The sequence below is a fragment of the Vigna radiata genome, unplaced genomic scaffold (assembly GCF_000741045.1).
Source record: "Vigna radiata var. radiata cultivar VC1973A unplaced genomic scaffold, Vradiata_ver6 scaffold_264, whole genome shotgun sequence".
In the NCBI taxonomy this organism is placed as follows: domain Eukaryota; kingdom Viridiplantae; phylum Streptophyta; class Magnoliopsida; order Fabales; family Fabaceae; genus Vigna; species Vigna radiata.
The window spans coordinates 65800-80478 of record NW_014543984.1 but is presented as its reverse complement, the minus strand read 5'-3'; the positions used below and the strand labels follow the sequence as shown (position 1 = coordinate 80478).

Genomic DNA, 14679 nt, shown 5'->3' with positions numbered 1-14679 from the left:
TATATATATATATATATATATATATATATATATATATATATATATATATATTAACAAAATGCTTAATCCACATATTTTGAACATAATTCTTTTGAGTTTAACAGTTGTGTGTAGTTAAAAATTTACAAAAAATGAACTAAAGTTAGGATAAGTCTATGTATATGTATTAGGTGTATTAATTAGTATGTATACTTTCAACCACTTTCAATACTAGCTTGCACAATAGCCATCACCCATTACATGATATAGTATTCATATTTAGTTTCCAATTTGTTTATTACATTATGCTCATAGTAAAGATGATTAGTTTAATTAAAATGATAATACAGAAAAGTAAATAAATGAGACAATTTGAATAGCTTGAGTTATATCCATATAAGCTTTTGTGACGTTACACTTGGTCTATCACTCAAACTGTTATATCCATTGTTAGCCGTAAAATAAGAATATTTGGTGTTAGAAAACATAACATCAGTAGATGTTTCTTAAAATAGACATATATCAATCTATTATCTGTTTAAAGGAACTGATAGACATTTTATGTAAGAAGAAAAATCATCAGGGGAGAAGAAATACGATGTGAAAGCTAGGAAGAAATGTGATGCTCGCAAAGATTGTTATGGCATTGCGACTCGGAAAACATACAATGCAAAATGGGTGTTTTGTGCATTCGAGAAAGAGAACAGAGAACAGGAAAGAAAGGTTGATGCGCATGAGAAAAGGTCTTTTAACAACGGATAATGCAAAGAATCGTCGTTTTAAAAATGCACTAGATGAGTCTTAATGACGGTTCATAAAGAAATTGTTGCCATATGTGTCCAAAGTTATTTTTAACTATGGTTATACAAACAATCATTGTTAATTAAAAAGCTTTCAATATTTATAATTTTGCCATAGTTGGTTTTATTTTATTTTTTCACGATGGTTATTTTCTGTACTAATGATGATATGTTAACGAGTATAGTGTGTTGCTATTTTATGATAATTTCACATTTAATTGATGGCTACACTCTCCATTCTTTTTGTTTGATTAAATGTGGAAAATGAATCAATCTTTTAAAAGTATTGAACAAACTAGCTAGCATTAATTATTTTTTTCTATTTGTTTATGAAAATAGTCGAATATATTAATTAATAATTGATAGTCGCAAGTTGAACTAAAATTGTTTTTCATTTGGTTCATAGTTAATGATTATTTTCATAATAATCGATTGTTACCAAAAGTTTGTTTTCAATGTTTCAATATTGATCAAATTTAGTTTTCATGAATTTTTTAAATGATCAACTATCCAAAGAAATCACAGATTTATGCAATATGAAAAAATGCACTTTAGCATATAATTGATTGCTTTTAATAATAATCAATTTTACAAGTTCAAAATTTTACAATTATAATTAAAAAGTAATTAATTATTGTAGTAACCATTTTGGTTTTCAAATATCTTTTAAAAGGCAAGCATTCGAATGTTTTAAGAATTACTATATTCAAATAATGTTTTTTAAACAAAAATTCTTAGGACATCATCTTTAACATTTTAAATAAATATAATTACTCAATATTATCTATTGATATTGAAAGTGTTGTAGGTTTTCTATTGTAATTATTTTGAGGATTATTGTTACTTCCAGTTTTCCTTGACTTTGTATTATTCTTTCTTGTGTACACCAATGTGGTGTATTTATAGGTATTTAGTATTTTCAACATTTTTTTCTGTTTCTTCTTGGAAGGCTTTTTTTCATCTATGTTGGTCTTCATTTATATCATTCTCATCTCTTTTATCAATTATATCTTCTTTTTTTCCTACCTTTTCGTTTATATTTTATTTTATTAAAGATAGAAGTCTTGTACAATATTTTTGTAATATCATGTGTTTATTGAATGACGTTAATGCAATTTTATTTTAAAACTTATTCAATTTATTATTAAATTAATTAACATTAGTTTCTTTTAATTAAAAGTTAATTTAAAAGTTAGCGGTGTGAATTATAATCGGCTTAATCAATATTATTTAGATAGTTTCAAAAATTAACCCTAGCATCTTGAATTTCGTAGTCTCAGTATACATTCGACTCAAATGTAACGCTATTGAGTTTAGTATATATTTTACTTATTAACATCGATTTCTAGAGGACACTAAATATTTATTATTATTATTATTATTATTATTATTATTTCTATTTTATTTTTATTTTTATTATTATTATTTGTCCTAGGTTTACATAATACTATTTTTTTAATATGTAATTGCGCTTAGAACGGCTTGTCTTGTCTCTTTTTGACAGCAATGGACAAAGGATAAAAAGGGAATGAACTCAGTTTCGTGAAAATTTCCAGTTTCTTACTATAAAAACTGTTTCTCACTTCTGCTTATTCCACTGCACTTCTTCTTGTGATAAGTGTAAGCTTGCTGTGCTCCCTACTATTCTCTCTTTCTCATTTTCTTTCTTCTTTTATCTTCACCTTTTTAATTTGCATGCTTGATTCAATTGTATTGCACTATATATAGAAATTTATTCGCTTCATTAGGGTTCTTCTATTAATCATCTCTTCTCATTATCTCCACTCTTTTGCTTGTTGTAATCAATATTATATGTATGCTTACTCTGACGGAAAAAGCTATTATAGATCTCTTTCCTGCAAACGCATGCTCATAAGGAAACTTATACAGATTTCATACAACAACATAGGGTAAACAAATCTTATTTATGTTTTATTTTTTGTCAATACATTCTTCCCTTAGTTTCTCTAGAAACACTTTCATTCTGTTTCTTGTTTTGTAGTCTTCAACAGTTTCCTTCTGTTCCTATCTATCTGTATTCTGAAAGATTTTGTTGCTGACAATATCATCTGTTCATCTTTGTGGCTGGCATGTGAAGCAGAAAAGGGTTGTGTGAAAATCTTGGAAAAATCAGGTATCAAACAACTATAAATGAAAATTTTAGATGCGCATATGATTAATAACACATGATAAAAAAAACAAAAACAAGAACATATATTTCTTTTTCATGAAATTAAGAATGCTATCTGTCACGTAGCTGCTTTGATGAGGTGGGGAACAAACGCGTTTTGTAATTCACTTTTGAAAAAAGTATCTATTCATAGTTTACTTTTATATATATATATATATATATATATATATATATATATATATATATATATATATATATATATATATAAATGGCATTTTAACGACCAAAATTAGTATGTGGAATCTTGTGTCGTCCACGTAGTTACCTCATTGTTTGTTTTCTCATGGACTGTTGCATGGGTAAGACCAAAAGTGCATGATAAGAAATACGTGTAAAAAAAGAAATTATAATTTGTAATCTAAGATCACTTGTAACAATTTTTAGTTTTTAGTTTTTAAATCTAAAATTTTACTTGTTTTCATGCTTTATTTATTTTTAAAGTATAATATTTAAAAAAAATACTTTTTATAAATGAGTTTTAGTGATGTTTCTCGTAAAATTGTTTATGAACAAGTTGACAAACCTTTTTAAATTTATTTATTTTTTACTATAGTTAAGATATCGTATTCTTTAATGTGAATGATTAACAACTATTATAATATATATATATATATAAATAAAAGAATGAAATATTAAGAATGTCTCAACCTATATCAATCTATATATAATCTTTCATCATAAAATAGAAAATACTCATCTGTCGTATTTTCTGAAATATAAACTCTTTCTGTTGTAAATTTAGCTATACATGATGGGTGTCATATAATGTTAGTAAATTGGCAAAGCAATATAAATGAGGTTATTAATTCATTCTGAATACTATAAGTTCACAGATAAAAAGAGTAATTCTTCCTTAGTGATCATATAAAAAAAAACAGAAGTTTCTCTATCAATAAAAAATAAAAGGTTTAATTGCTTCTTTTGTTCCAGGTTAGTTGAAGTGTGTCAAATTCGTCCCCTTTTAGAAAAATGTCAATTTCGTCCTCATATAGAAAAAATTTGTGTCAATCAAGTCATCTTCTTTAAAAATCATTACTTTCAAAACTCACTTTATTCACTGCAAAATCAGGGATCGGACCCATGAAGTGGTTATTATTCAAAACTCACTTTAAGTTTTTAACACCATCAGTTTGTTTTTAACGGAGATGACTTGATTGACACAAATTTTTTATATATGAGAACGAAACTGACATTTTTCTAAAAAGAGGACGAATTTGACACATTTCAATCAAACTGGGGACAAAAAGAAACCATTAAACCAAAATAAAATAAAGAAAGAAAAGGCAAAGAACAAAAGTAGTGTGAAGAAAAGGAATTTAAGGGAAAAGTCAACAACACTGGACTTGCGCCTAGAAAATTTGTCATCGTCATCAATTGCAGAACAATATCAGTGTTTTCATGATATCTCAAACTTTCATAATTGAAGTTGATTCTGTGATGATTTAATTTAGATTTTTTAATACTTTATCATTTGTTAGTGTTTGTATTACAGTGTGGTGAAATCTTTTACTTTACCTTTTAAGAAAAAAAAAAGTCTGAAGTACTAGAATTGAGAAAATTTAACAAAAAAAATATGTATTAAATAGCAGCCAAATTTAGAAATAAAAATAATTATTTATTACATTAACTAGATATTATTTTATAGATTAAAAGTTATTAATATTTAAAATATTCTTTATAATTAATAAAAAATTATAACTTTATTTTGTGAATTGGAATCTAAATTGATATCTAAATATTAATTATCAAAGTATTAACTAAATATTATTATTGATTTTAAGTTAGTCACTAATTTAAAAATTATATTTAATTTAAAATCAATAATAATAAATAGTTAATATTAAATACAATTTAAACTATAATTTATAAATAAATTATAATTTTTTTATTAATAATGAAAATTATTTTAGATACTAATAATTTTTAATTCATAAATTTATGTTTAAATTATTCAATATAATGATTAATTAGTTTTATTTTTAAATTTAATTGTTATTTAATGATTTTTTAATGTATGTTTTATCATGAAATATTGTATTTTTTAAATAGACAGTTTCCACAACATAAATATTTTAAAAATATTATTATGTTCATTAGATAATAAAAAAAAGGTTTACATGATGGAATCCGAGGACCAAATTCATTTCCTCACAAAAATAATATTGATTACACAATAAACATCTAACTAGATTTTGTTTTTCTGAAACTAAGACAAAAAAGACTATAGAAAATATATGTTTTTCCCAAAACAAAAATTTATCCAAATTAATTAGGTCAGTTTTAAGGTTTACAGCCTCTAGTTTATCGTTTGTAATTTTGTGTTTTGGTTTAAATTCGTCAGGAACTAGGATCTTTCCAAAATTAAATAGTTTCTTTATCAATTTTCTTCAATCTAAACTCTAAAATTATACCTATTTTTTTTCTTATTTACTAAAAATCTTCATAAGTTGAATCAATTAAAAATAATATATATATATATATATATATATATATATATATATATATATATATATATATAAGTATATTAATATTTAATATATATTTAGAAAGTGGGTAAAAATGATAAGTTGATAATGTGATATGAAAAACTAAAAATAAAAAGAGAAAAAAAATATATAGTAAACAATGATAAAATGAAGATTTACATATATCATTTTGCTTTAAAATAATAAATTCCACATTCTTTGCATCCTAAATCTCACATTCTTCAACCTTTTTTAATTTCATTATTATTTTTTATATATTTTAACTTAGCAATTAACTTTTAAATTTAATTATAAACTCCCAGGTATTATGATGAAAAAACAATTTTAGGTTTTCCAATAGAAAGAAAAAAGTAATAGTTGAGGAATCTGACTTTTAAGCATGTGGACTTTATTGATCAAGAAAGTAGGGAGAAAAAAATAAAAAATAAACCAAAATAAAGAACAAAATTTTATAAATAAATATATAGTTTATTTTTAAATTTAATTACATATGTGTATTATAGTTTATAGTTTTATTTAAAATATAGTTATTTAAATTATACTACATTTTATTTAAATTTAGAAATATTTATATAATGATGTACACATTGGTCCCTTTTAGTAAATTTTCCGCATTCGATGATAGATTAGTTTGTTTTTAAAATAGTTTCAATTTTCATTGCCATTAATGTTATGTTCTTTTTTGAAGAAATTAAACTATTTATTCCTAAAGTGTAAATTACTGACTCTTCCATTTTTTAATAAATAAATAATTAAATCCCTTTTTACATTTTAACTAATACACATAAATAGCAATTATTTTCCATGTTAATTTATTGTTTACCATTGCTTAATTAGGCTAGGGTTTCTTTTTTGTAAATTTTGTTTCTTGCAAAGGTGTGGTTATTTGATTCTCCCACGATTATATTTTTCCTTCCATTACAATTTTTAACTTTCACTTGCTTAAATTATCATATTTAATTAATTTATAGTTAAATGAGCATGATTGATAAACCAAATAGAAGCATAATCAAGTATATAATAGAGCTTGAACATAAGATATTTAATTAAGAAACCATAATTCAACACTGCACTTAAAATCACTTAATTAACGAAAGAGATAAATAAATGTATGGCACAAGATCTTCTAGTATAAAGGTCTTCAACTAATTTTTTTATTTTACAGTGAAATGGCTATGACAGTTGGAATTACAACAAATCCAGAAGAACTACAGATAGTGATTCAAAGAGTTGCTTCAGTTCAATGCAGAAGTCCATCATCTGATCTATTACAGAATACAAGTACTTTCTAATCTCCCACTCTTAAGATAATACTCAACAACATATTGGTAATGAATTTATTGTCTACTTCATCAATATTTTTTCAAAAAGTTCATAGCTATGAATTAAAAATAAAAAGGTGATGCATCTAACATAGTTTCCTGTAGGGGATTATGTGAACAAATGTGCTCCCATTTACAACCTTGCAATTAAAGGTGACTGGAAAGAAGCAAGAGCTATGTTAATGGAAGATAGCAGGTTGGCAACTGCTGCCATCTCACAAGGATGGGCCACACTGCTTCACATAGCAGCAGAAGCAAATCACTTGCACTTCGTAGAGGAGCTGGTGAAACAACTACACCCAGATGACTTGGAACTACAAGACTTCAAAGGCAACACAGCTTTCTGCTTTGCTGCAGCAATTGGAAATGTCAAAATTGCAGAAGCAATGGCCCGAAGAAATAGCAGTTTGCCCACTATAAGAGGTGGAGAAGGACTCACCCCACTTCACATGGCTGCTTTACAGGGAAAATGTGAAATGGCATGGTATCTCTACCCTTATACAGTTCGCAACTTCCATGCTCAAGATTGGGATTTGTTGTTCTTTCTTTGTATCAACACTTCCATTTATGGTACGCCTGTGCATATATATTTCTCCCTCCCCTCCTCTTCCTTTCTTTAATTTCTTCAAAACCCTTTGGAAATTTTGCAGATTTAGCTTTAAAGATGTTACAAGATAATCCGCTATTAGCACTCGCTCGGAATGAGAACAAGGAAACAGGATTGCATGTTTTGGCACGAAAATCTTCTGCTTTTAGTTCTGAAGGTACAAATCAGTTCATTAACTCACGTAAGTCTTTGTAATCACTGTTCAAACCTCATAAACATATCCATATACCTGTTACCCATGTACTTTTAACAAGGATCTTGGCAGGAAAAAATGGTTAATTTTTTCTGAATACTGTTTATTCATTAGAACGCATAAGGGGAGATAGTATATTTCTTCAGATTCTATATAGTTATTGAGTACTATGAGATTACTGGTTTATCATAATATAGTTAACCGACATGTGAGATTATTTGTGATAGGTAAGAATCCAAATTTGGTTCTCCAACTTGTAAGGTGTCTCTGGGATACGCTTGTTTTTCTTGATTGCACAGAGATACAACTGATACGAGTCATAAACGAGCCGTCTCAAGTTATGTTCATTGCTGCAGAAGTAGGAAATTGTGAGATTATAGTTGAGTTGGCTAAATCTTACCCAGATCTCCCATGGAATGTTAATGACAAAAATCATAGCATCTTTCACATTGCAGTTTTGTATCGCCATGCAGCCATATTTAATCTCATACATGAAATAAGATCGATCAGGAATTTTGTGGTAACATATGTGGATGCAGATCAAAACAATTTACTGCATTGTGCTGCAAAATTAGCACCACCAAACCAACTTAACTTGGTGTCTGGAGCAGCTTTTCAGATGATGCACGAGTTACGGTGGTTCGAGGTATCATGCATGTTGCTCAAGCTTCTGTTTATTTCCTCTGCATCTATACATTTTCATCATTAAGTAAAGATAAACCTTTTGTGAGCATAAAAGTTAGTTCACAAATTGTCAAATTCATACCAAACAAACATCAAAAGTATACAAACAAATTTCGAACACTGAAATTTCATGTATAAAATAATTCATGGTCCAATCTGTTCTTGCCTCTTGACGTGTCTATCATACTGATTCATAAGCTATGACAAGCTTTCATATAGTAGAACATCACATAGGTTTGATATTACAGGAGGTGAAGAAGGTGATGCCACTTTGTTTCATAGAGAAGAGAAATTCCAATGGTAAAACTCCTCGAGAACTTTTCACAGAGGAGCATGCAGAGTTACTGACAAAAGCAGAATCTTGGATGAAGAGCGTGGCAAACTCTTGCATGATAGTTTCAACACTTATTGCTACAGTAGTGTTCACAGCAGCATTCAGCATTCCACGTGGTGATGATAAAAGTGGAAACCCCAACTGCAATGCTATCATCTTCATAATATTTGCAATCTCAGATGCAACTGCACTGATCTCATCCTCAATCTCAATTCTTATTTTCTTGTCCATACTTACCATAGCTCGTTATGCAGAGGATGACTTCTTTATGTCACTGCCAATGAAACTGATATGCGGATTGGTTACACTGTTTATCTCCATAGTAAGCATGATGGTGACATTTAGCAGTGCTTTCTTCATAACTTATGCTCATGGCCTAAAATGGGTGCCAATCTTCATTTCTGTACTTGCACTTTCACCAATCACCTTATTCACATTTCTTCATTTTCCCTTATGGTCAGACATTGTTTACTCAGCCTATTTCTCTAGGTTTATATTTCGCCCAAATAAGCACGTTCTGTACTAGGAAATCTGAAGCCCTTAATCATGATTTTAGTGTGTATTTTAAGTATTTATTATCCCTTGTAATGTTATCCTCGCAAATTTCAGTGCAATAAGAAATTATTGCTACACATGCTTTTCTTCTTAACATCCATTTATCATTCCACTTGGGATGCTTCCTCTGCAATTCGAATTTCGATTAACTTGAAATCGAAACATTCTCTACTATATTCAATAATTTTTTTAATATTTTTTTTTTTTACTTTTAACTTTAAATTAGTTATAATCAACGATAAATCTAAAAAATATAAACAAAGTTAATGATAAGTAATGATAGAAAATTGTAGAAAATAAACTATAAATATTTAAAAGCATATTTAAGACAAAATAAAAGTATGGATTTTGAATTCACTTTCTTGTAATTGTCAATTGAAAAATTATAATTTTTTTGTTATTATTTCAAATCCCTTTCTGTCATAAAAAAAATTATTTATTACACAATTTTGAAAACTCTTCAGTATCTATAGTTTGAATTGCTTTAAGAAAGATTACAATAACATCCAATTATTATTTTCGTTTTTAAAATTTAGACTAAATTTGACTTTTATCTTTAAAATTAAAAATAAAACTCAAATTTGGACTAACAATAATACTATTTTAATAGTTTAAATTGATTATTTAAGAAAAAACAATTTAAAAATAATATTTAAATTTTAAAAATGGATAATCAGAAGCTAAATACATTTTTAAAATTTTAAAAGCCAATAATTTAAAAAAAAAAAATTGGAGAAAGAAAATTGAATTTGTCCCATGGATAAAACAAAACTATATAAAAAGTGCTGAGTTTGTGGAAAGGGTAATTCTAGAAGTCCATATTATTTCTACTCTAAATATGACGATGTCTTATCATACTGTTGAAGATATTCATAATTTAGCTGTGCTCATAGAGTGAAATATTTCAACATTTCTTTCCTTCTCTTTCTTCCGATTTTCCCCTTTTGCTATACAAACAGAGATTGTTATTTCTGAAGATTGAAGAACCTCGATCATTGTTTTGACAATTGACGATACCAAACAGGACCTAGATTTCTTCGTTTTCATCTCAATAGAAACTAAACAGGTCAATTAACCTCTTGTTTCCCATTTGTTTCTTTATGTGTATCACAGATATGAATGCTTCTTGTTTCGAAGTTTTTATGATTTGAGTTTTAGGTTTTCGCTGCTTCCCTTTTATTCTTCAATCTTCGTTATTACAGTTTACCAGTAAAATTAAAATTAAAATTGCAAAATAGATACTTGTGAATGTACAAAACACTTCTCTGTGATTTTTCGGTTAATGATGGTGCTTCTGATATAAGTGCTTCTGCCATGGTATTTGGGAAAGGCTAATATTTATGATGGTGAAAGAAGGAGCAAGAACCTTCATCTCTGTTTTGTTTGTATAAATGTTGGATGCATTTATCGCATGTGTTAGATTGCGTATATAATAATACGTACATCTCTTGTGTAATAATGCAGGTGATCTTAGCGAATATGGAATGTGTGGTTCAGGGAATCATAGAGACACAGGTGAGTTTATGTTTTATTTGAATTATTCATTGGAACTAGCTTTTTCTTTGAAGAATGGGGAGGTATTGTGGAATTAAATTTATCTGGCTTAGCCATGGTCTCTTGATGTGGGTTATTATATTTCATTGAGAATGCTAATCTTCATTGTCGGCGTGTTACTTGCATTTAGTATTTAAATTCTCCTATAGAAGTAAGGAAAAGGGTTGAGTGGCCACTTGAATGGTGCCATCCTCAAGTAAAAAAATAAAAAGTTAAGAAACACCTTAGTTTGTTTCTGGTAATGTGAAATTTGTGAAATTCATTGTGTAAAATTCTGCAAATTCATTGTGTACACTTCTGGATGACTTAAAATAAGAGTTAAAGGTTTAACTGCAAAGTTCCGCTTGTATCTTTACTGTTACCCAATTTCTTTTTTTAATATTCAGTAAAGCTTAGTTTTGCACATATGTAGTTATGCATTTCTATCATGTTTGTTTTGATAAAGGGTTAACCAATTAAAAAAATGAAACTTCTCTTAAGTTGACATATGAGAATTTAAAGTATATAACCAATTGTTCAATTATCTGAATATGTCAAAGTAATATGCAAATGATGACCTGTTCCAACCTCTAAAGAATCAATTTTCAATTACTCATAAAAAGATTATATTTACATTTGATTGCCATGGGCCAAAAGTTTGACTATTTCATATCAGTATTCAAATGAAACTCTAATAATTGAATGTAATAAGCTTATTATTCTAGAATAAAGGCTTAAAGTACATAAATAGACCATTGTTCTCACAAAGTTTTCCAATATTAGAATTCCAAACTGATCTTTTTCACTTCTACTAAAATTTTCAAAACAATTCTGATATCTGTTTAAAATTATATGTTGACACCTGGTATTCTCATTATCTTTCTCTTTGTTGCAGAAATCTATTTTTTCCTGTGAATGATTCATTTTTTTGTTTGTTACTCGTTTGGGCTTTCTTTGAAATAACTGGATCCACTTGGTGTGAAGCTTGAGTATGTATGATGGTATATTATCCTACTTTTTTTTTTTTAATTATTTATTAGAATCTACGCATGAAAGACAGGTTGTCTCATGGATAGTATTCTAATTGTATGTGTTTTTGTTCATCTTAATTGGTAGAAATAATCACTCGTTTTTGTCAGTTTCCTCAGACAACTTGGGAAAAACAAGTCATTGTTTATCAAACATGCACACACTTTCGCACTTATGGAAGGCAGTAGAATCATATTATTTTTTGAATAGAAATAATAATCTGGACATTCTTTTTGCTCTATATCCGCAATTGTTCTTTTAGATAATCAAGATATGTTCTGTTAGTAATACATTTTTTCAGAAGGAAACATTCATGTGGAAAGGCTGTGTATGACAACCTTGACTTTTAATATTTTATTATCCTTCACAGCATGTTGAGGCTTTAGAGATTCTTCTTCAAGGACTATGTGGTGTTCAGAGAGAACGATTGAGGATACATGAAATATGTCTCAAGAGTGGTCCACATCTGGGTTAGTGTTTTATTTCAATAATTTGATATTTTTTGGCCAACATTTTTCTTATGGTTGTTATGAAAGTGTTTTTATTACCAAGAGGGGAAGAATATCCTGGGAAAACTAGCACAGAATAACTTGCATTAGAAGACAGGGAAATGTATGTCCTTACAAGAAAGCCTTCAGTTGCTATTTGTCTAAGAAGCAAGCCCCTGAGAAACTAAAAGTGCATATGAGATGAGCGGTACTGAGAAGAAGGAGAATAAGGAAAGCCCCTGAGAAGAGTGCATATGAGATGGACACTACTGATAATAGAGAGACAATTGTATTTCTAACAGCAACATAATAGCATCATCCTTCACCTAACTCCACCAAAACAGAAAAAAGGCACTTCCGCCCAGAACCTCACCCAATTTACTCCCTCCTAAACCGTCTCCAAATGCAATTTTGAAAAATTACTTCAAATTATGAAGAAATACCCCGAAGTATTTGAAAGCCTGCAATGAGTAATCTGGCATACCAGATATGATTAGCTGTTGGCTACTGTAAAATTAAAGGAATTTGTAATTTTGTTTAGTGTTGTCTGTACAACCACGTAATGTGTAATCTCTATTAAATGTTTGTTTCAGTATATGCAGTGACAATTTCATTTAAAATGCTTTTGTTTTACTCTGTATTTTATCTTCATGAATAGAGATGAAATATTTTCAAATTCTTTTATGATTCCCTCATCATTTTTGTGTACTTTTGAATTATTTTGTGCATGTATCCTCAACATTTTATGTTTTCCTATTAATCATGATTTAATGAGAGCTTTGTTTCTAGGGAGTGTACCCTCAGAGCTTCGGCTCCTATGTGACCTAGAGCAAGCTGAACCTTCGTGGTAAACCATTCATCTTTACTTTCAAAACTTTGTTGGATTTTTATTTTTTTTTTCATAATCAAATACCCATTAAATATGTGATTGATTGATGGCTTGTTCAGGACAGTTAGACATATAGGTGGTGCAATGAGGGGTGCAGGTGCAGAGCAAATTTCTGTTCTGGTTAGGTCAATGGTGGAAAGCAAAACAAGCAAAAATGTTCTTCGTTTGTTTTATACACTTGGGTACAAATTAGATCACGAGCTGCTGAGAGTGGGATTTTCCTTCAATTTCTACAGGGGCGCACAAATCACTGTAACAGTTTCGTCAATCAATAAAATGCTAAAGTTACATGCAACTGACGAGGCCGTGCCAGTAACACCTGGTATACAAATGGTCGAAGTAACAGCACCTGCAGCTGCCGAAACCTACACTGAAGTTGCTGCTGCTGTGTCATCCTTTTGTGAATACCTTGCACCGTAAGAATCTCTTTTCTCAAATGCACATTCTTCTTCTTCTATACCAATTGCAAATCTTTTACAGTCCAAGAGGCTGGAGTTGCTAGTAACTGGCAGATTTACTGCTTTGTTAATTTTAACAACTTTTCATGCTGGGTTGATATCTCTCGGTCATGATTTTCTAAGGTCTTAACATCATATTAGAAATAGTTAACGGTTATCAATTCAAGTGGTTTTGCAACCTTGAGTGTCTGCAGAAAAATACCATACATTTCTTATCTTCCTTCACATAGATCATTGATATTTGTAACTCTTTGGTGTGAATTTCGCAGGCTTCTCCACCTGTCCAAACCAGGCATTTCAACCGGTGTTGTACCTACTGCTGCTGCAGCTGCTGCATCTCTAATGTCAGATGGTGGGGGCACAACATTGTAACAAGACTGTACAACCTTTACAAACACACTTTATGTACATCACTTTGCTTAATTTTTTCAAAGAGACGTCCGTAAAATTTTCACTTCACAAGAACATAAAACAACTATTAAAATCAATTAGTTTACTGTTCGTGAAATATGGCCATGTTTCTCTATTTATTTTCCAAATTTCTTTCCTGAACTTTGATATCTTTAATTCAAAATGAATAAAAGGCTACAAATTACAACAATAAAATAAAAAGTGTAACTATTTTATCTAATTTAGGTCTAAACGGTATCAAACCATTGGCAGTTTCTTTCTGCATCTATCGGTTCTGGAAACATTTTTCCAAAATAGGAGAGGTGAATTGATTTAGCTCATACAGATTTTTTTTTTTTTTTTTTTTTTTTACACAAGTGAGTGGATGCATTTTTGGAATTTTTTAAGTCTGAAAGTTTTCCAAAATGGATGCAGTTTATTTATTTGAATATAAAACATATATTAATAAAATATTAAATTTATTTTATTAATTTCTTAATTAATTATTTTATTATAATAGTAAAATACATTTTTAAATACTTAAATATTATATATTACTTATCAATTTAAAAATATATCATAAAATTAATTTAAAATTTGATTGGTTAAACTAAATATTTTTCTTCCAAGATAATTATTATATTAAAATAACTTATTTTATAAAATATTAAATTTAAATTATTTTACTATTATTATTATATTATTTATCTTTATTGTTATTATATTATAATAGAAAAATAT

The 14679-nt window shown here is 28.4% G+C and overlaps 2 protein-coding genes across 2 annotated transcripts; both read left to right on the top strand.

The window, feature by feature from the left end:
- Nucleotides 1-6625: 6625 nt before the first annotated feature.
- LOC106755170 (ankyrin repeat-containing protein At5g02620-like) lies at nt 6626-9122 on the top strand. The gene is made up of 5 exons (XM_014637279.1): nt 6626-6737; nt 6884-7348; nt 7429-7542; nt 7878-8224; nt 8511-9122. Exons 1-5 carry the CDS (start codon nt 6626-6628, stop codon nt 9120-9122), a joined length of 1650 nt encoding a protein of 549 aa, XP_014492765.1.
- An 867-nt stretch (nt 9123-9989) lies between these two features.
- On the top strand, nt 9990-14082 carry LOC106755187 (mediator of RNA polymerase II transcription subunit 18). Its single transcript, XM_014637298.2, has 6 exons — nt 9990-10217; nt 10616-10666; nt 12084-12183; nt 12991-13048; nt 13150-13506; nt 13818-14082. Exons 2-6 carry the CDS (start codon nt 10631-10633, stop codon nt 13918-13920), a joined length of 654 nt encoding a protein of 217 aa, XP_014492784.1. The 5' UTR covers nt 9990-10217; nt 10616-10630; the 3' UTR covers nt 13921-14082.
- Nucleotides 14083-14679: the final 597 nt, after the last annotated feature.